General features: G+C 37.8%; 1 protein-coding gene across 5 annotated transcripts in view; it reads right to left on the bottom strand.

The window, feature by feature from the left end:
* Nucleotides 1-23,774, bottom strand: part of NOL4 (nucleolar protein 4) — a 465,486-nt gene that overhangs the window by 294,469 nt on the left and 147,243 nt on the right. For all 5 annotated transcript variants that reach the window (XM_027525944.1, XM_027525946.1, XM_027525947.1 and 2 more), the window contains one exon: nucleotides 20,422-20,554. In XM_027525944.1, coding sequence (XP_027381745.1) covers nucleotides 20,422-20,554 — 133 coding nt within the window. The remainder of the gene's footprint in view (nucleotides 1-20,421; nucleotides 20,555-23,774) is intronic.

The raw sequence follows: 23,774 nt of genomic DNA, 5'->3' as shown, positions 1-23,774 counted from the left end.
TGGATAATTTCCACTTTCTGTACCCTTTAATACCATTTTTAAAAAAGTTTTATTACATGAATATGACTATTATTGTTATATAAAGTATGCTATTTTAAGACATGTGACTTGTCTGATTGATATTTCAAAATAACCTATTCATCTAGATGCTTTATGCAGGAAAATGGTACTCTATCCAAAAAGTTGTACATTTTTTTTTGTTATTTCATACAAAGCAAAGCTGAAATATTATCCCCCAAAAGCTTATTGGCATAACAAATCATTATTGGCATAAGCAGATGGTCATGAATGACAAGTGCTTTTTTTCTCCTCTTCTGCCAAACTTTGGTCTTATTATTTAGAATAAAGCATAGTAAAGTAAAATGAGAAGATTCAAAACAAGGAGTGCAGGAGAGGAGGTAAATTACAATTTCTCATTGTCCTTTCCATACAAGGGAAGAATGGGGGAAATGAAAGAAATTGTCAAAAGTCAATTACATATTTAACAGATAAAAGGAAATATGAATTTTAAACACAGGGCAATTACTGTCAAGAATACTATTGAAATACACAGAATTTAAGTTTGCTACTCCCACTTTAGAAAGCTAGGCAAAATCAATAGATTTCAATGGCTAGAAATAATATTTTAATTTCTTCATAACAATGCAGAAACAAAGATACATGCATGAAAATAGTGAAATATGTGGACACATCTACAAGTAGCTATTATAGACACATTAAAAAGCACAGGCAATCGTAAAGTATTAGAATATTAATGCTTTGTTCAGAAAATAAGAACTTGATGGGATGGTTGAGCATGCATGGCATAAAGTAATGTGTGTAAGTAAGCACAGTTACAGAATATAATAATGCAAACATTGCAGACTTGGGTGTGGGGCAATGTGAAAACTCATCTTTAAAGATGCAGGCTCCAGATCCAGAATTCCTGTGTTCCAATCTTAATTCTAGCACCTAGCAACTGGATAGGAGAAGGCAACGGCACCCCACTCCAGTACTCTTGCCTGGAAAATCCCATGGATGGAGGAGCCTGGTGGGCTACAGTCCATGGGATCGCTAAGAGTCGGACACAACTGAGCGACTTCACTTTCACTTTTCACTTTCCTGCACTGGAGAAGGAAATGGCAACCCACTCCAGTGTTCTTGCCTGGAGAATCCCAGGGACGGGGGAGCCTGGTGGGCTGCCGTCTATGGGGTCACATAGAGTCTGACACGACTGAGGTGACTGAGCAGCAGCAGCAGCAGCAACTGGATAAAGATAATAACTTAGCCTCGGCTTCTTCATCTATGCCATGAAAATAAAAGCTTCCACTACTTCATAGGATTGATGGGAAGTTAATTCTTGGGATAGTACCTGGCATACTGTAAGCAGTTAAGATGCTTTATTTCTCCTCATCATCTATCTTCACTTTCATATGGAAATATGTAAAACAATAATCTGATTTTTATATGGTTGAATCCAGATAATAGTTTGGATGTTTTTCATCAACTCTAAAATAGAATTATGCACACAACATGTACAGATGTGAGAGCTGGACTATAGAGAAAGCCGAGTGTTGAAGAACTGATGCTTTCAAATTATGGTGCTAGAGAAGACACTTGAGAGTCCCTTGGACTTCAAGGAGATCAAACCAGTCAATCCTAAAGAAAATAAACCCTGAATATTCATTGGAAGGACTGACAATGAAGCTGAAGCTGCAACACTTTAGCCACCTGATGCGAAGAGTAGACTCACTGGAAAAGACCCTGATGCTGGGAAAGATTGAGGGCAAGAGGAGAAGGAGGTGACAGAGGATGAGATAGATAGCATCACTGACTCAAGAGACATGTATCTGAGCAATGTCTGAGAGATAGTGAAGGCCAGAGGAGCCTGGCATACTGCAGTCCATGGGGTTGCAAAGAGTCAGACGTGACTTAGCAACTGAACAACAGCATGACATTTGAGTTAGATAAACCACTCACGCTGTTGACATTCATTGAGAGTTAGCGCGTCCTCCTTGACACCAATTTAGAACACTTGCCTTTGTTCAGTGTACTCAACTCCCCCATACCCACAGTGCTAATATGATTTTTCTTGATCACTTTATCATAGATCTGAATAAAGTCACAGCTGAGCAGTTAGAGGTCTTCCTTGTGGCTCAGTCGGTAAAGAGTCTGCCTGCAATGCAGGAGACCCAGGTTCAGTTCCTGGATCGGGAACATCCCCTGGAGAAGGAAATGGCAGCCCACTCCAGTATTCTTGCCTGGAGAATTCCATGGACAGAGGAGCCTGGTGGGCTACAGTCCATGGGATCACAAAGAGTCAGACATGACCGAGTGACTAACACACAAGCAGTCATGATTTGTATCTGTTATTACTATGATGCTAGAATCTATTCTCCAAGACGTTGTTATACCATAGCAATAATGAGATGTTAGTGGATATGTTAGTGAAATAAATCTGCACACTGAAAGATAGGCAGATGATATCTGACTGTCAAAACACTCCAAAATTCTGAAATGTACATACATATTTGAGGTTGTCAAAGCCTTAATAATGTTGCTGTTGAAGAAAATCCCAAGACCCTCCAGTACCTGAAGACCTCAGGATGAATTTTATGAAAAACACTTGAATAAAAACAACCATTATTGTTGAAAGCACTAAAATTCTCTCTCCCTCCTCCCTTCCACCCCTCTATATACACATACATATATATGCAAATACTTATGTAGATACATGCATTTGGGAAGGAATAGAAATAAGGGCTTTTATAAATGATGTTCTTAAAGAAAAAGAGAAAGTTAATTTTCACATTTTGGCAATACCCAGGAGTCCTTGTGTCGATATAGTTTCTTACTAAAGGCATGGAAGATTGGCAGCAAAAAGAAGAGAGAGATGATTCTGCATGATTCTTGCAGTCAAGGCTGGAGGGGAGAAAGGGGAAAGTGGGAAGTCTGTTCCTTCAGCAATCACCCTGGTTTTCTAAGCATTCATCATAGCAATATTTTGGAATTAAAATAACTTTAAAGATGTGAAAGGCTGGTGGGAAAAAGACAGGGATGTCTCCATCATTGTTTAATCCTTTTCTCTAATATGAGAAAACATTTAAACCAGTTTAGAGATACATACATCACCAACTCAATGGACATGAGTTTGAGAAAAGTCTGCAGATTGTCCAAGACAGGGAAGCCTGGGGTTCTGCAGTCCATGGGGTGGCAAAGAGTTGGACATGACTCAGCGACTGAACAACAACAGTGATACACAAAAAATAATGGAGTCCTGTTTATTTTTTTAAAGAAAAATGATTCATCGGGATGAAGGTAACAGAAAATGTTATAGAGGAAAAAGAGAATCCAAAAGGGGAAACACTCAGAGCATTCTGGGGCTGGACTTAATCTTACTTAATCTTAACTCCTAGAGGAGTTATCTCGGCTTCTCAAGTTTCAAATGTAGAAATGGTTGTCCAAATATGTTTATTCTTAAGGCTGCAAAATTAGTTACTGGCAGAGCTGGGACAAGAATTCAGGTCTCAACATTTGAGAGTTGCTGTATGTTGCCTTGTGAGTGAATTCACTTTCAGATCTCAAAGCTAGTTTATTATTCCATTGCTCCTGACAAGATTTGGGAGGCAGACAATGGAGACAGTACAGACAGGTAGCAGGAACTCCAAATTAAGATGTAAAGAAGACAGCTGACTACTCAACTCACAGGCTAGCAAAATCAACTACTTATCTAATATTTGGTAAGAAAAAGTGGATCTAAGAGTTGAATACATCTTCACTACAGAAGCAAATGAAGAAGAAACTTTAAAACATCATTTCAATTAAAACTCTACATTCAACTGTATGTCAAACACTGCTTGCTGTTGTTTAGTTTCGAAGTCACATCTGTTTCTTTTGTGACTCCATGGACTGTAGCCTGTCAGGCTCCTCATGTCCATGGATTCTCAAGGCAAGAATACTGAGTTGGGGTTGCCATTTCCTTCTCCTGGGGATCCGTGTGACCAGGGATCAAACTCTCGTTTCCTGCATTAACAGGCAGATTCTTTACCAGACGCAAGGATGCACAGTCAGTGAGTGAAAGTCACTCGGTCATGTCCAACTCTTTGCAACCCCATGGACTATAACAGTCCATGGAATTCTCCAGGCCAGAATACTGGAGTGGGTAGCCTTTCCCTTCTCTGGGGATCTTCCCAACCCAAGGATCAAACCCCGATCTGCCCGCATTGCAGGTGGATTCTTTACCAGCTGAGCCACAAGGGAGCAGATTCTTTACCAGCATGCAAGGACGCACAAGATACACTCATTTCCTGCCTTACGGTGCTCCCCATCACAAAAAGTGAGACTGCTAAGAAAACAATTATACTATAAATTTATAATGAATATAATTAAATATCCTTTTTTCTTTAATACCTTCCAACTATCCTTTCCTTTTATCAACCCACAATCTAATTATGATCTTTGTAAACCCAATAAATAAAGATTTCTTATGGTCAATTTGGCCTCATTTTGTAACTGCTTTATGTCTCTGTACAATTCTCACGCAGCAGCAGCTTCAAAGCCTACTCAACATTGAGATTATTTTTGCCTAGAGGATAAAGCCATTTTATAAAATATAAGAGCTAGCTGCCCCACAGTAGCAACAAGAAATTTGTAATAACCATAGCATGGCATTGGCTTTACAGTGGGAGTTCATAAAGGCTAGCTAGGTGATAGTATGAAGAAACAAAAACAATTAGAAAAAAAGGTATTTTTGCTCAAGACTTTCAAATTAGGAAAATCCAAGGGGTTCTGATTCTATAATGTGGCCAGACTCATGGATTTGTAGGTTCAAGTTTTATCTGAATACATTCACAAAGGATATGTACTTTCTAACAGCTCTTCTGTGTGACATGAATTCTTGACCTTATTTTTGTATTACTGGACAGACAAAACTCAATATTCAAAGACTAAAGGGTCTAGTATTTTCTATTTGTTTCCAATAGAATTTTGGCATCACCTAGGGAAACAGAAACATTGAACACTGGATTCATATGTAAAATAATAATAATAAGTAGAAACCTCAATTAAATAGAGTCAGAGGATCAGAAAGAGAGTTTCATACCCTGCAATGATAACAGAGCCCAACAGGAAGAAAGATACCTCTTGTTTCCTAGCACAGACTCAGCCAACAAAAAACCCATGGACTCTTCATTGACTACAATCATCCAACTCCCTTTTGCCATCTATAAAAGAGGGCTCCTTCTCATGTATGTGAGGACTTCTATGAGGTCCTCATGATTAAATACCCTAAAATAAAACTCTGCTGAGCCTGAATAAACCCATCTTTCCTGGAGAAATATTTGTCAGTCTATTTGTTTTATGTCAACATTTTGGAAACCATATAGAGACCAGAGAAAACACCTGAAGATTCCTGGGCTGGTGGGCAAACAAGTGTGAGACCAACAATTGAGCCCACTGTTCCCCACTGCTTTCTTGCCAACCCTGCAGTTTGCAGGTATATCTTCCCCCTCAATCTGAGTTCACACCCTGTTTGTGTTTGAAGCTCTCCAGACTTGTGATCTACTTTAAGGTTTTGTCTATCTAGTTAAGGCCTTGTCTGTATGTGAGCACTCACTCAGCACTGTGGACTATCAGACTGTTTCAACCAAAGCTGAGAAGCCATCTGCCCATTCCTTTGGGAACACAGGCTGCTTCACTAAATCTGTGCAAGTTCAGCCATCCCATGGGTCCAGTCTTTTGGAAGAGGGGCTGTTTTATGGCAACTGGCTGGAAAGCCTTTGGCCTGGCTCCTCCAGTACCACACTGTATACTTAGACTGTCTGGTATTAGGGCTAAAGGCTATTCGCACTGGAAGCTGTTTAAGCTGGAAGCTGTTTGAAATTGAGCTGTTTAAAGCTGTAGGTTATTTAAGCTGTTTGAAAATTGTTCTTTTACTCTAGACAAAAACCCCTGAGAAATAGATCCTACTATCTAAATATTATGAAGGTTCCCCTTCAAGACGTCTGTTTAAAATTTATGTTTAAAAACCATGGCGTTTCCTCATGTACATTTCTAACTAAATGGACTGACTTGACCAAAGGCAATTTACAATATCAAAGGCCATTATGGAGAACTTTGGAAATTACCAAACTTAATTTCCTGGAAATGGAATTGGACTACATAACTCAGAAATTTCCAGAACTGAGTGCAATGTTTATTTTGATTTACTAGTATTTGCAAGTTTTCTAACTTTATGAGGAGTCTAAAATTGCCTCTCTGAAAGATTTTAAGATTGTGGCAAACAAATGATTAAAGAAAGAAAAATGGCTCCCAAAGCCCCAGACTCTTCCTCCTTCAATTCTTTGTCTCAGATTTGGCCACTGGTGCCATCCTGTCTCTCTCCCTTGACTTCTCCCTTCAGACTTGGCCTTCAGCACCATCTTCCTCCTTCCTTCCTACAACTATGCCTCCTCTAATGCCCCCAGTTCCTTCACACCAATTCTCTCTCCAAACTCCCCCTTTTTCTGAAACTCTTCCCTCTCCCTTTTTACCTGAAGTTACCTGGATCGGCCGTTTTAAAATTAAACCCTCTGAGGATCCAGAGGCTAGACTCTTAATTACTTATATTCCCTGGACTAAAGCTGAACTGTGAGCCATAGTTATAGATCTTCCTAAAGTAACTGAAGATCTTGACAGACTTGCTGAGGAATTTAATATGGTCATTTAAACTTATCAACCTGGTTTCCTAGATTTATATCAGTTCATTTATAAGGCTGTTGGTAAAGGTCAGGCCCAGCACTGGATGAAAACCACTAATTGGGAAAATGCTGAAAGGTCTCTGGAATTAAAATCAGGAGACCAGCCTGCTAACTTACGCACGAGCAGGCTTGAGCATTTGCTAGGCGACTTCATTGAGCTTTCCCAAGGGCTTTCCCAAAACTTGCTAACTGGAGCAAGATTCTGGCCTGCAAACAATAATCTGATGAACCTGTTCATGACTTTACAATCAACTTCAGATAATTGTAAAGAAAATTCTGATCTTCCTTCAGATGTTAGTTCCTCCCAGGCAGTTTGTAACTCCCTGTTTATTCATGGGCTGAACTAGGACCTTTCTCTTCTAGTAAACTGGGCCAGGATGGAATGGGAACTATGTCCACTTCAGCTTTAGTTAATTTGGCAAACCAGTCCTCTCACACTGGAGGTGAGTCACCTAAAAGGGAGATTACCGAAATTCTTAATCTTCACATCCAGCAAATGAAGACTCCTAAATGAAATCAAAATCCTCTTGGTTTCTGCTATTATTTCAAACAGCCAGGGCATCAGAAAAGAAACTGTTACAAATTTAGGGGTGCTTTCTAACCAGTCTTGCCAACACCTTCCCAGCTCTCAATGACAAGTTTCCAAAGAACTATGGGGTTCTTCCCAAGTCTCTCTCTTATTTGGCTTGGAGAAGCATTTTTCCAGACTGTGGATGAACCTCTTTGAATCCTAATTGACACTGGAGCCACATTCTTGGTGCTCAAACACAGAGTACTAAAACAGTTCTAGTGGGAATCGCTAAGGAACCTGTCTTGGAACCTACTTACTTTTCCCTTTTGTTTAAGCCCTTTGAGAAATATACACCCCGGTTTTCCCTATTTAGTTTCCAGTGCCTATACATTTATTAGGCTGGGAGTTTTTAGAGAAGTATCACGCTGGAATTTCTCTCAAAAGGAGTAAATAATTCTAAAATTTCATGGTAGTCATCAAAGTAACCAACCAGGTGAATTAAACAACCCTTTGGCATCTTTAATTTGTTCCATCTCTGATAGTACTAGAACAGACTCTAGAAACACTCTTTACTCCTACTGAATCAGTTACCAAAATCCTTTTGGACACCTCCAAATTCATAGCACACCTTCCATCAAAATTCAAAGAGATGCCTCAAAACCTTTTCCCAGAATCAATCAATACCCTATAAGTAAAGCAGCTCTTCAAGGCATAAAACCCATAATAGAAGATTTCAAGGCTGAAAGGTTCATTATTCCTTGTCAAAGCCCCTGTAACACTCCTATTTTACTGGTGAGAAAATCTAACGTCTGAGAATGGAGGTGTATCTAGGACTTCTAAGCAATAAACAACATCATTACACTCTGTTTCTAACCCTGATAGGTTACTAGTCTTCATTCCTACCAAAAGTAAATTCTTTACTGTAATTGACCCACGCAGTGCATTCTTTAGTATTTCAGTTGATGAAACTGGTCAATACCTTTCTGCCTTCACTTGAGAAGGAAAACAATTCACCTGGACAGTAATGCCTCAGGGTTTTACTGAGAGCCCTTATTTCTTGCAAATCCTAAAAGCTGATCTGATATAAAGTTCCCTAGAGGTTCAACTTTGTTGCAATATGTGTATGATTTGCTTCTTTGCTCCTTTTCAAGCCTCCTCACAGGAAGATTGCGTCCAAGTGGTAGCGCTTTTGGCCTTAAAGGGGCAGAAGGTTGCCCCAAACTTTGCAGTTTGTCCAAACCCAAGGCTCAGTATTCATAGCATATGATATCTGAACCAGGGCTTCACCTAGATACAGACAGGCTTCAAACTGTCCTAAATTTTCCCAAACCCAAAACGAAGTGCCAGCCGCAAGGCTTTCTTGGGCTTGTTAGTCATGGCCGAAATTGAATTCTAAATTTCTCTCTCATGGCCAAATCTCCATGTTTTGCTAGGGAACAATAACCCCAATCAAATTATATGGGAATAAGTGACTTGCTTAGCCAGTAAGGCCTTAAAGGAGAGTCTGATGAACTCATCTGCCCTTGGGCATCCCAATTATTAGAGTACCTTTTTTCTTTTTCTATAATGTAAAGGAAGGAATGGAGTACTTGCCCAAAGACATAAGGACCACCATCACCCATAGAGTGTTACAATCAGCACCCGGACCCTGCCGCTTAGGGCTACTCCCCTGGTCTTAGAGCCATCACCACCACTGTTTACTTGGTTAAGACCTTCAAGAAAAGTGTTGTGGGATTTCTTTTAACCGTTTTTGTACCACTCCTGAATTCTCATCGTACTCATTCCTCATTCATCACCTCACCTCCCATGAAGTCCTAGTAATTGCTCCTCATGTAACTCTTTTACACTTAGCAATCTTCAACCCTACCGCTTTCCTCCGCTCTGTCACTGAGGAAGTCCCTCACAACTGCTTAGCACTAATGTAGCACCTCCTGGCACCTCGCGATGATCTACAGTAAACTTCTCTGGAGTGACCCTGTCACATTTTGCCATCAGAGACAAAGACCTTATGAACCACACCTTGTAACCTGGAAACTTCACCAATTGAAAAGAGCACCTCCAGAAGAACACCTCAAACTCAACGGAGATGTCCCTATTAGGTACTTCTAGCCCTAGCCCCACTGAACTCCAAGAAACAGATTCTTAGATTCAAATGATGCATCTACAGAAAGCACTGAACCCTGAATAGACCCTGAATGCGTATCGTCTGGTGATATGAAAGGAAACATTTCCTAGAATTTAAGCAGGTGAAGTTTGATAAAATAACTTTCCCAAGATATCAGGACCAGGCCTGTTGGAATAGATATGGACCAAACTTTTGATGATGACATAACACTTCAGGTGTCTATGATCCTGATAACATATAGACCTGAGACTTTAAAAAAAAAAAAAAAGTGCCTGAGAGTTCTCCCTAGTACCGTTCATCATTATTCAAATCTGACCTCAATAGTTTTCTAATCTGTGCATTTTCTCTCTGACATGAAACATTACTCTTAGGAAAGGTCCTTTCTGACACTGAGGGACAAAAAGCCATTGAAACTATATAAAACCTTAGTCTTGGCCAGTGATGCTTTCAGAGAAAGAACTTGCTCTAAAGGGGAAAACGAAAAAAAAAAAAATCAACATAAACTTGAATTAAATAGAGCTGGGAGACAAGAAGGGGAAAGTCATGCCCTGTAATGACAACAGAAGCCAACTGGAAGAAGACAGACTTCACTTGTTTCCTTGGAAGGATTCAGCCAATGACAAGCCATGGACTCTTTGTTTACTGTAACACTCTCAACTTTCTTTTCCCCTCTATAGAATTATTTCCCCCTCTTACCACTTGAGAACTTACAAGTGTCTCACCATTCCTGCAGACCACAAAATGTAATTCTCTGATAATCCTGCATAAACCTATCTTTGATGGAGAAATATCTGGCAGTCTATTTGATTTCAGTCAACACATGTAATCATTTGTGAACCAACAATCACTACCATGAAGAAAATGACAAAATGCAAGAGCAATAATTGAAAACAAAGAACTAACTGAGAGGTAAAATTTCAAGTTAATCCTCTACTGACCAGATTAGACTCTCGAAGGCAAGCCTAGAATCAAGCCAATCTCCCTCAATTTTCCAGAGGCCCAGTATCGAGCTAAAATTGGACTGGTCACTGGGGTATACAAACTTGAGATTGAAATCAATAAGCTAAAATTTAATCAAGCACTCTCTTATATGAAAAATCACTTATATAAAATAAGAATCAAAAAGCAGAATTTTAACTTCATAGAAAAGTAAAATTTCAAATAATATGATCCTAAATATAAGAAGAAAATAATATTCCCCACAAAAGCATATTAAATAAGCGTACAGCTCAGCATCTTTTTTTCATACTTAATCTTTATACATAAGTCAAGTTGCTATTTCTTCTTCTGTTTTCAGAAATAGAGAATTACTACTTCAAAGCTATTTCAAATGATTAAATACACTCACACCAAGATGCATACACAAGCATAATAATGTTACAAAAAAATCTAGCAATCAAAAATGTCCTCTAAATCAAAGTAACATTCCTTACAATTAATTAATGATTTTCTCAATATAGCTTATAATAATACATTATATTTCTGCAAATTATAATATAATTACTTATAGAGCAACTGCAATGAGAAGAAAGCTCTCAAAAAACGTCATTAGCTTAACTACCTCATTCCAGAGTTAATTCAATAAATTTACTATAAAAATTATGTTTTAATCAGGCATTAGAATTTGTTTTAAGAAAAAAAAGCAGCATTGTATCATTTTCATGTATTTTAAATACAGAAACATATTCAGCTTAACAACTGAAAACAATAACAGAGCTAAGAATAGGTTCAATTTTGGAAGTCAAAAGCTTTATTCCATTTATGTAAAAAGAAAACATATTGACATTCTTTTAACTATTTTTTCTTTGTACAAAATTTCCTAAACAATTAGAAGCAGTTAAAAGAAAACAGTTTGTAGAAAAATGGAAATGCCTTACTCAAGACAACACAACATCTATAGAGAATTTAGTGTTAAGTCTCAACAAATTTTAATAGCTTTTGTACTTAAAAGTCACCATCATTAAAATTAACTACTAAATTTAATTTCCTATCACATTCCCTGTTATATATAATTTTTATTAAAAACATGTTTTATTAGATTTTCCAACTAAATTAAATGGCCAATAGTAGTTGTTTTTATTGCTGCTTTGTATACTTTAATAATTACCAAAAACTATTCTGTTCAGCTAAATTAGATGCAATTTTAGTCACAAACATATTTTTACTAAAATTGTATTCACATGTACACAGGGTTGTAAAAAAGAATTGCATGTGTGTGTGTGTTCTTAAATCCAGGGTGTGCAATATTCAGATACAGCAGGTTGTAAAATATAATAGACTTGCAGAGAGATTTTTTTAAACTAATAAAGAATGCAGTATGCAACAAATTTCATAACAAAGAAGACAATTTTAACTGAAACGCATAGAAACTCACACGATCCTCACCAGAGAAGTGACTCAGAAAGTGGTGGTGGTTGGTTTAGTCGCTTAGTCAGGTCTGACTCTTGTGACCCCATAGACTATAGCCTGCCAGGCCCCTCCATCCATGGGATTCTCCAGGCAAGAATACTGGAGTGGGTAGCCATTCCCTTCTCCAGGGGATCTTCCCGACCCAGGGATCAAACTCGGGTCTCCTGCATTAGAGGTGGTCTCCAAATTGCAGGCAGATTCTTTACCAACTGAGTCACTGGAGAAGCCTGACATAGAAGGTACCGCTGACCAAAAACAGCATTTGAGTATGAACTATACCTACCTGACTCAATTCTGTTGCCACCTTCAAATTCCAAAACCGTCAGATAGAAATGTGAGTGGTATCTTCAAAATTATAATCTGGAGTAGTGGCACCATCCTTTTTCCTTAGTCATCCTATCTGAGATGGGTCCCCCTAAATGTGTATTTTTAAAATAAGGTCCCCAGGTAGGAGTCTATGCTGTCCATTCAGCATATAATCTAAACAAGGACAGAAGAAAAAATGTGACTGCCACTGCAATATTGCTTTACACAGTTATCTACCTCACGACTAAATTGCTATTTTCACATTTACTCCCTTCTATGTTTACACTTAAGACAAGACTATGGTCATCTTATACATTTACTAGTCAAGACATATGCTTGCTGTACATGTGTATGCATCATTGTTCGGAAACAGAAATACATCCCAACTTCAAAAACTTTTTGCTTTAATAATTTTCATGTTCTATCAATATTTTAAGTTATTTGAGAGTTTGAACTATTAGGTTGAGTCAATATGGCAAGTTAATATGGTTCAATGTAATATGTCATGTTCGTGTTTAGATATTAGAATACAAAATGTTTACCTATTATTTGCAGATAACATGGGTTCAGTTAAAGATGAACACATTAAAAATGAGTATCGTAATAAAACAAGTCATCTGAGCTTTTTGGTTTCCAGTGCATATGAAAGTTATCTTAACACAATATGGCAGTCAGTTAAGTGTACAATAGCATTATGTCTCAAAAAATAATGCATATAACTTAAAATAGTTTATACTAAAAATGTCATCATCTGAACCTTTCATGAGTCAATTTTTTTGCAATAGTAATATTGATTACTAAGCTTTTGCATCAGAAATCACTGATTGCAGGTCACCATAACAAATATAATAATAATAATAAAAAGTTAGAAATATCAATATTATAAGAATTACAAAAATATGACAGAGACAAAAAGTGACCAAATGCTGCTGGAAAATTGGCACTGATATACTTGCTCGACATAGGGCTGCCATAAACCTGCAAGTTGTAAAAAACACAGTATCTGCTAAGTGCAATAAACTGAAGAGCAATATTAATAAAATGTACTGAATTACCTATAATGTAGTGATAGCCTATGTAAATTATTACTTAACTTTCATTAAACTGATATTTATGCAAAAAAATTACCTGCTCTCAGCAGTAAGACCTAAAGTTCTTTGAAGTTTATTATAATTAATCATTATTATAAGATGTATATGGGCTTCCCAGGTGGCTCAGTGGTAAAGAATCCTCCTGCTAATTTAGGAGATGCAGGCAATGGTGTTTCAATCCCCGGGTGGGGAAGATCCCCTGGAGGAGGAAACAACAACCCACTCCAGTATTCTTGCCTGGAGAATCCCATGGACAGAGGAGCCTGGTGGGCCATGGGGTCTCAAAGAGTCAGACATAACTGAGCATACATGCATAAGAGAGAGATATATAAATATATATATATATATATAAATGCACACTATGTTTGTATACATATATACCATATTCTAATAACTGTATGCATATTAGCCACTAAATTCCAATTAATTATTTTCTGTGTATCAAAAATGGCCTGACCACTCGAAGCATATTAAAACCTTTTTAGAAAACAAATATGTGGAAAGGGAAATATTTTCAAATTCTGGCAAATGAATGATGCATTTCTAAATGCTATGAGACTTAGAAAACATATACTAGAAAGGAAAAAGTTGCCTTGAATATATTATTTAGAAGTCTATCATAGGAACGTGATGTGAAAGTTGCACAGTCGTGTCCGACTCTTTGCAATTCCATGGACTGTAGCCCACCCGGCTCCTCTGTCCATGGAATTCTCCAGGCAAGGATGCTGGAGTGGGGAGCCATCTGCCTCTCCAGGAATCATAGGTAAAAGCTGAAATAAATGTCAATGCGCTTTAGGGGAATTCTTCCCTCACAAGTCTCTCTCCATCTTTCATTGTTTCTAGACATTACACTACTTTGCTTGGCACATGGCCATTGTTAATTTTTAATGAATAAACAAGTCATTGTTTGATACATTAATGAAGTACCAAAATATTGCAAACATTATCTCTACATAATTCCATTGAGTTGAGAGACAAGGCACATTCAATACCTTTTAGAGCAATATATTCTGTGATGTCACAACCAAAATAAAACAAAATGAGGGCCAGAGAGAAATGTATACAATTTTCCTATTGTAATCCCTTACTTTTAAAGGCAAATAAGCTAATGTGCAAAGATTTGAAAGGTGTGCCTCAACTTCTCTTTATATTCCTATAGTCTTTTTTAAATGGCAAAAGGGAAAATACAATTTGTTGTGACTTAAAAATACAGAAATCCTTTGCTAGTAATAATCTAATAATATTTTTGAGTTTCATAAAGCACAAATTTTCCCTTATAAAGCTATTAATATTATACAATATGTTATTAACTCAGAAAAGTAATTCAGATGTCTCTTAGAAAAGTATTTCTCTATCAGAAGTTGAACACTGTGAACTGAATCTTTGTCTGTTTCTAAATCCAACACTTTTGCCAGATATCCTTTATTAATAATAAATTACCTGAGATAAGAACAAAAAATAAATCAGCTGTTTTTAGGCACCAATTCCAAATAAATAATTTACAAAAAAATACTATTTTGAGCTAGTTCACACTCCCACAAATTTCTAGGATCTGGGATTGGACAACATAAGCCTTAAGTGACATTTCTATTTAGAATCCATTGAAATAGATGGAAAAACAAGAATCCTTACAAATTGATGAACATTCGAGTACAGAGCACCTCTAAGCTTTTTGATCCAGGAAAGCACTTTGGAATTCCATGGGCCACAACCACTCCAGAGAAGAACCTGTTGCACAGTAAGCTCCTTATACTTCACCAGAGCTTAAAGGACCTCATAGTGTCCTGAGTAACTCAAATGATTATGTAATATGTTAAACAACTTTATCCTAAAGGCATTACTGAAGATAGCAAAAAAGTTTTACATAGTTTAATATATTTTAATGAAAAAAATGGGTGAAGGTGGTCAAAAGGAACAAAGTTCCAATTTAAAATATGTAAATTCTAGGGACTTAATGTACAGCATGGGGCCTATAGTTAATAATACTGCACTGTAATTTGGAAGTTGTTTAAAGAGTAGATCTTAAAAGTTCTTGTCACAAGAAGGAAAAATTATAACTATATGAGGTGATGGATGTTAACTAGACTCATTGTGGGGGTAATTCTGTAACGTATTACACACACAAAATTGTTACATTGTACATCAAAATTAATATGGGGAAGGAGGAGGGTTCAGGATGGGGAACACATGTATACCTGTGGCTGATTCATGTTGATATACGGCAAAACCAATACAATATTGTAAAGTTAAAAAATAAAATTAAAAAAATAATAAAAATAATAAAATAAAATTTAAAATATTAAAAAAAACAAAACTAATATGATGTGTTATGTAAATTATACCTAAATATTTTAAATGAGGGTAAAATATTTCCTATACAAAGATTCAAAGTTTCTGTGCATTTCTGTATTTTAATTGAGTTAGGGCATTATAAACTTAAGTAAAAGAAATCGAATATTACACATCAATTTTGACACACTTTTTTCTTATCAAATTCATCATTCTGGTTTGTATTTTCTTCACCTTTACCTAATTATCTAGTCTGATGGCAAGACATTTCCTTTCTTTTCCTCTCTTTTTCCTATGTGCATTATATTGTTATATCTACAAACTGATTTATATTTTACATTCTTTCTTTCCCTTGATATTGAAGAGATTTAAAAATCGTCCATTACCATGTGAGATGAGAACCGAAGAAGTTTATTTTCACTATGTCCAATAACACACTGTTACACTTACCTGTGTTATAAGTATGGGAAAGAGTCCTGAAAACTGACAATATGCTATTTCAATTTCTTTCCAATAATACCTTAAAGTAATTACTTAGTACTAAAGAAAATAGAATGCTTTAGCTTTAAAATGTTTATATTGTTCATATTTTATGAATATTAAACTGGAGTTTCATATGTTCATATTTTGTAGATGTCTCTTCAATTTCCATTTCTAAACTCCTCTCCATTGCCTTCTTAATATTCATCTTATTGGATTATTACTGAGATGGTCCTTCTCTGCCTACACCAGGGACGCAGCGTCCTTCACTTTGGGATGCACAGGACATTTTCAGTGTCTATAACATTTTTGGCTATAATGGTTGGAGGTAGGCAACACTGGCATGGAGTGGGTGGAGGTCAGTGATGCTTTGAAATCCCTGGACTAGACTAGATTGAAGCTGTGTTCAGGTTGCTACCATAATTGGATATGTTACATCATAAGTCCTTACCCACTGATTACTAAAGATCAAAGCATATTATCCACAGAAAGCAACATACCCCCAGACCCAAGGTAGTCCTAGTATTCTACATCCCGACTGATTTCAAGGAGACACAAACTAAAAGTTTTAGTAGCACGGATTCTTATTTTTACAGAAGCAGGACTTTTCCCACATTGGCTCAATGAACTGTAACCAAAATCAAATGGTATATGTATACTTTTATTCCTTTAGATTGTGTGTTAATTAAAGGCATAGGGACCATATCTTTTTTTTTTTTTTTTTTTTTTTTTTTTACTGAACATTAGACTGCATATACTGGAGAAGGCAATGGCAACCCACTCCAGTACTCTTGCCTGAAAAATCCCATGGGCAGAGGAGCCTCGTAGGCTGCAGTCCATGGGGTCGTGAAGAGTCAGACACGACTGAGCGACTTCACTTTCACTTTTCACTTTCATGCATTGGAGAAGGAAATGGCAACCCACTCCAGTGTTCTTGCCTGGAGAATCCCAGGGACGGAGGAGCCTGGTGGGCTGCCGTCTATGGGGTCGCACAGAGTCAGACATGACTGAAGCAACTTAGCAGCAGCAGCAGACTGTATATATGGGCTTTCCAGGTAGCACAGTGATAAAGAATCCACCTGCCAATGCAGGGGACACAGGAGATGTGGGTTTGATCCCTGGGTTGGGAAGATGCCCTGGAGAAGGAAATGGCAACCCACTCCTGTATTCTTGCTACAGAAATCTCATGGAGAGAAGAGCCTGGTGGGCTACAGTCTATGGGGGTCACAGATCTGACATGACTGAGCATGCACTCACACATACTGTATATACATCTTAGTATTCAAGAAGCTCTTAAAAAAGGTAATATGGATGAAAAAAGCAAGAAAAAGACTACTGTAAATGATATAATCTATTTTTTATAAAATGATGACAAAATCTTCTGAGTATGTACATCTATGTGTAAGAGTGTGTGTGTGTGTGTGTACAGAGAAATTCAGGAATGATAGTTTGTCAGTATGGGTTACCTATGAGAGTGCCATTGTCAGGGAGAAAGAGAAAAGAAAATCATAAAAATATGCAAAATGTATATGACAAATCATGATTATGGTGAAAAGTTAGATTTACATAATGGGGCATAATTATTTACATAATAGACTATTTAAGAAGTATGTCGAATGGAGAAACTGAAAGAAAATCAAAAACACAAAAGATTCCCTAATTAATACAATATTTATAGTATAGAAGAAAAACAGCCAATAAGAAAAATAATATCATTTCATACCCTGATAAATCCTCTGAAGAATGTTAAAATTTAGGTAATAGAGAGGAGGAGAGAGTCCCGACCTGAAGAAAGATATTAGGGCTTGGAGAGGCAAATGTGAGACTCATCAGGGTACAGATCATACTGAAAGCCATGTGATTTGATGTGATCAGCTAGGCAGTGAGCACGGAAGAGGAGACAGAGAAGGGCTGCACCCCAGCACACTCCGCCATCTATTGACTAGACAATGAAAAAGGAACCCAGAGACAGGCCCACCAGGAAGCAAATGGTGTACAATCCTTTGATATTAGTAATGAGAAAGATGAAGGTCGCATCAAAGAATCAGGCCACATGAAGACTGCTGGTAGCACTCACAAGAGCAAGTAGAATGGGATCAGATCAGATCAGATCAGTTGCTCAGTCGTGTCCGACTCTTTGCGACCCCATTAATCGCAGCACACCAGGCCTCCCTGTCCATCACCAACTCCCAGAGTTCACTCAGACTCACGTCCATTGAGTCAGTGATGCCATCCAGCCATCTCATCCTCTGTCATCCCCTTCTCCTCTTGCCCCCAATCCCTCCCAGCATCAGAGTTTTTTCCAATGAGTCAGCTCTTCGCATGAGGTGGCCAAAGTACTGGAGTTTCAGCTTTAGCATCATTCCTTCCAAAGAAATCCCAGGGCTGATCTCCTTCAGAATGGACTGGTTGGATCTCCTTGCAGGCCAAGGGACTCTCAAGAGTCTTCTCCAACACCACAGTTCAAAAGCATCAATTCTTCAGCGCTCAGCCTTCTTCACAGTCCAACTCTCACATCCATACATGACCACAGGAAAAACCATAGCCTTGACTAGAATGGGATGGTGAGGATGAAAGCCTACCTGAGATGAGCCGGGAGGAGTGGAGTGAGGAAGTGGAGATGAGACAGGTTCTCAGTTTTGCAGTAAAGAGTATCATGGGCGTGGGGCAGAGAAAAGGGCAATGAGTGCACGGACACCGTGGGATGAATGGCGCTCTCCTAAGGAGGGCCTTTATTACATCATGTGTGTATGTTGATTCTGGGGAAAACCTGTGATGCAGGAGAAAGAGGAGGTAATTGCAAGAAGAGGAAACTGCAAGAGAAGTGTGAGGAGAAGGCGTTGAACATGTTAGGGAAGGCTTAGGCTGGAGAAGAAACAGCTAGGTATGGCCCTATCCTTGATGCATACATCAACGTACAATGAGAAAGGCATCAATGCCTTCTCCTAAGACGAAGTAATATTTGACATTATCCCTCCACATTTTATTAAAATCAACATATATTTATGTCACATCAACTGTCTCCTAGCCAAAGATCCATGATAGACTTCAATCAAGCAAACAAAGGATTTGCATCATGAGAGACATCCTATTATTTATGATCCCCAAAATTAAGAAGTAAAAAAGATGATGGTCAGGCAAAACATGTGCATATTACTACTAATAATATTATTAATAATATTAAGATACACACCCACCCAACTACACACACATATATATGGTTATTCCATTATTCTGGTGCTACACATTTTTCATTAAAAAACAAAATCTGAAAATCTACTAATATTTTAGAAGAAAAAAAGCAATTTATATCCATACCAGAAGAACTACATTCTTAGAAATTTCCCAAATAAGCATCATTTCTGTTGCAAGAGCTGTTATACTATGTAACGAGTAAAATGTGATTTTAAAGCCACTGATGACCAGTGTCCTGCTCCTTCTTTGTACTCATGCCAACAAGGACACCAGCATCTTTTAGATTCATCTGAAGTGGGAACACAAGTCCCCCCTCACATTTTTAAAGACTTTCTGATTAAGGATTTCTCGTTTGACAACATAAGAACACCAACAGCAGCTAGAAATGCAGCAATCTTGTGCAACCAGTTTTTAAATCAAGTATCAGAGAAAACAAGTAAAGAGCTTTATTTGCTATCAACAGATGCAGGCACAAAAATACACAGTCAAAAAGCTCATGTAAATTTGTTAATTACCGGAATAATAAACTATTTTTGAATAAAATTGGACAATTTCCTTCTATTTGTAAGCCTGAATTTTTATCCGCAATTACCAAGTAAGGAACATTTCCTTGCATACAGGATATTTTATTTACAAAGACAAAAATCTACACAAATAGTTTTAAAAAACCTCTGACTATACTAGACCTGAAGTGTGAATTGCTAAGCCTTCTCTACACGTCCAGTTTTCTCAACCTTAACTGCTCTATCAGGGACAGTGCAATGACTCAGGAATCATCAACAGACCCAGGAATAAAAGATCATGATCATTCTTTCCTTTAGAGCTGAATAAAACAGCTCAAAATCACAGCAAAATTCTTCTTACCCAGCAAAATCACTATGGTAAAAATTGTTCTTTTATAGCAACTGTTTTTTTGGCTATTCCTTTGTCTTTTAGTAACATCAAAACATCCTCATTAATCTCTGACCATTATTAAACTCTTTATTCAGTCAGGAGAATAATGGTCCAAGAAACCAAACCTAGAAAACATCACAGAAACCCAAAGTCCACTAATGTAACTCATTTTCAAGCTCAGAGTGCAAAACATGGGCAAGCTTGAATTTTATAACTAGCATTTACAGTTTTAATCCAAGTAGTTGAGTCTAAGAATAATGAAGTGGATAACATAACCTTAGTGTACAGAAAAAAGTCTCCATAGAAACAGATAAAAAATTACCACCAGAATAAGAAGTGGTTGCTTTAATCAATTCTGATCCAGGATTATGTTATTGTTTTGTTTGCTCAGTTTGAAAGGCTTACCATCTTGTTGGCCATGAAGAGCCTGGGGACTTTGCATCCTTTCCTCAAGATTGGAGCTGAGGTCAGAGTTCACAGCTGACATCCGCGTTGAATCACTCATATCAAATTCATCACTTTCTATTGAACTTTCATCCTGAAAATGGTTTTAACATATCATCAAGTATCATAAAATATAATATACTCAGATGACTATTTTATCTATAGGATCAATTAAAGTTTAGCCAGTAAGTAAGCTTTTATAGGGCTCAGTTAAATGTTAACATGAATAGATGCTTGAAATAACAAACAAGACATGAAGACTTGTGAAGATTCAATGTGCCTTTGTATACAGGAAGATGTAAAAGGTTTAAAGTAATGTATTTAGGAAGGATGTAGTTGAGGAATTATCTGAATAATGAAGGAATGTATTTTTTAATTATTAAAAAGCTTTCTAAGAGTCAATCACAAAATATAGCATAAAAAGAAACACACTGTTATTTTTTAATGACAATAAAATATTATAAGCAAAAATCTGACACTGTAATAAAAAATCTGAACTGAAAAAATTTTATTGGTATACAGAATAGAATCTACTTAAAGAAAAATTTACATGTTTAGATCCAAAGTCCTCATTAGTCAGAAAACAAGTTAATCTTAGTACAGCCTTTCTTCCTTGCAAGGGAATACAAATGCCATTACCACAAAAAGTTCTAAGTACAAAAGATTCAGAAGCCAAACAGCAACCAAAAGCCAAATCAGTAAATGGCTAAATTCCCAAAAGGCAAAGCTAGCTGCCAAATTGTCAATTCATCAAAAAATCTATCAAATATTAAGTTAAAACAAATACATGCTATGTTGCTATAATCATTTTCTTGAAGAAAATTCCTTTGGGAGAACTGATTTTCAGACAAATGCTATGTGCTTATGGGAGAAGGCAATGGCACCCCACTCCAGTACTCTTGCCTGGAAAATCCCATGGACGGAGGAGCCTGGTAGACTGCAGACCATGGAGTCGCTAAGAGTCGGAAACGACTGAGCGACTTCACTTTCACTTTTCACTTTCATGCATTGGAGAAGGAAATGGCAACCCACTCCAGTGTTCTTGCCTGGAGAATCCCAGGGACGGGGGAGCCTGGTGGGCTGCCGTCTATGGGGTTGCAAAGAGTCGGACACGACTGAAGTGACTTAGCAGCAGCAGCAGCTGTGTGCTTATGTAGGCAGGAAGACCGGAGAAACTCGTGTAAAATACCAAAAATGTTTCACTGAAACCACCAGGTTTTGCTTCAACTCATAAATATTTGATCTCAAAGTTTAACATTGATGCGATGATTACCAGTAGCAGCAGCAGTAGCACTGCTAATTATATCACAGACTCTGTTATTTAGTTGTTCAGTTATGTCAGCTTCATCCAACCTGTGAGTCAGCATTTACCCAGTTAATGCGTTGTGAAATTTACCCAGCATTTACCCAGTTAACACAGTGTGAAATTGAGGCACAGAGCAGTTAGATAACTGATCACACTATCATCTACCAGACCTGGGCTTCATTATGATGTCACCCAGGCTTGAGAAAGAGTTTCTTTGAATAGAAAGCATTCTCTTGGCTTCATAAATGACATCTTGGCATCAGTGAAGAAATTGCTATGGTCAGGAAACAGGAGCATTCTAGCACACTAACAACGGGCATTCTGATCCTTAGGTCAGACCCAGGTATCCGGGTGTTCTTCCTCTATCAAAGGTTCTGATGGTGTCTGGGTCTACCAAGGAGCACTGAAAGTGAAAGTGAAGTCGCTCAGTTGCGTCTGACTCTCTGCGACCCCATGGCCTGTAGCCTAACACACTCCTCCATCCATGGGATTTTCCAGGCAAGAATACCGGAGTGGGTTGTCATTTCCATCTCCAGAGGATCTTCCCGACCCAGGGATCGAACCCAGGTCTCCTGCACTATAGGCAGACGCTTTACCGTCTGAGCCATTAATTCAGCAAGGAAATTCCACGCTGGGAGGCCTCTGGGCCATCAGCCACATAGACTTCTTCCAGCCACATGCCCTCTCTCAGGACACTATGTTTTCTCCAATTCTAAATTCTATGAAAAATCCAAAGCATCTGAAATAAATATTTATGTTCAAAGAAGAAAAAATAATAGAATTCAGTGCAAACATTCACATTATCAATGTGTACCATATATGCACAAATGTACACACACATAGCTTGATAATATGTATATCCATTATATATATTATATATATTGTCTGTAATATATTATTTTAGAGCACATTCTCTGGAGCCACACTGCCTGGATTCAGATTTATGCTCTGTATGATGTGAGAGTTGGACTGTGAAGAAGGCTGAGCACCGAAGAATTGATGCTTTTGAACTGTGGTGTTGGAGAAGACTCTTGAGAGTCCCCTGGACTACAAGGAGATCCAACCAGTCCATCCTAAAGGAAATCAGTCCTGAATATTCATTGGAAGGACTGATGCTGAAGCTGAAACTCCAGTACTTTGGCCACCTCATGCGAAGAGCTGACTCATTGGAAAAGACTCTGATGCTGGGAGGGATTGGGGGCAGGAGGAGAAGGGGACGACAGAGGATGAGATGGCTGGATGGCATCACTGACTCGATGGACGTGAGTCTGAGTGAACTCCGGGAGTTGGTGATGGACAGGGAGGCCTGGCGTGGTGCGATTAATGGGGTCGCAAAGAGTAGGACACGACTGAGCAACTGAACTGAACTGAACTGAACCTATTAGATGTGTTACCTTAAGCAAGTTACCTAACATTTCTGTGCCTCAGTTTCCTCACCTATAAAATGGGAATAATAAAAATAGTATCAACCTCATAGGGCTGTGTAATGATTGAGAGGCTACATTATATTTAAAGTAGTTAAAACAACATGAGATACATAATAAGCACAAAGCTGTTTGATACTGTTATATAGAATATGTAACAAATTCTACAGTGTAGAAGATTTATATTTATTATACATGAATACACACAAAAATGAATTTAAATATAATAATAAAGATGATCAATCTGTGTTTATAAAGTAGCTGTGGATACTTTATAATCTTTATAAAAGTGTTTATTATGTCCACTACAAAGAGCTAGCTAGATGTAGTCTAGTAAAATATTATTTGCATGATAAGTGTATATGTGTGTGAGAGACAGATTTGTATTTAATATGCGTGTGTGTGTGTGTGCGCGTGCGTGCGGGGGGGTGGTGCACATGTGCTCAATCGCTCAGGCATGTCTAATTCTTTGAGACTCCATGGGCTGTAGGCCGCCAGGCTTCGGCCCATGGTATTATCGAGGCAAGAATACTGGAGTGAGTTTCCAGTTCTTCCTCCAGGGCATCTTCCTGACCCAGGGATGA

This window comes from Bos indicus x Bos taurus, chromosome 24, assembly GCF_003369695.1.
Source record: "Bos indicus x Bos taurus breed Angus x Brahman F1 hybrid chromosome 24, Bos_hybrid_MaternalHap_v2.0, whole genome shotgun sequence".
Lineage (NCBI taxonomy): Eukaryota > Metazoa > Chordata > Mammalia > Artiodactyla > Bovidae > Bos > Bos indicus x Bos taurus.
The sequence above is the reverse complement of the archived record's forward strand: the minus strand, read 5'-3'. Positions and strand labels throughout refer to the sequence as shown.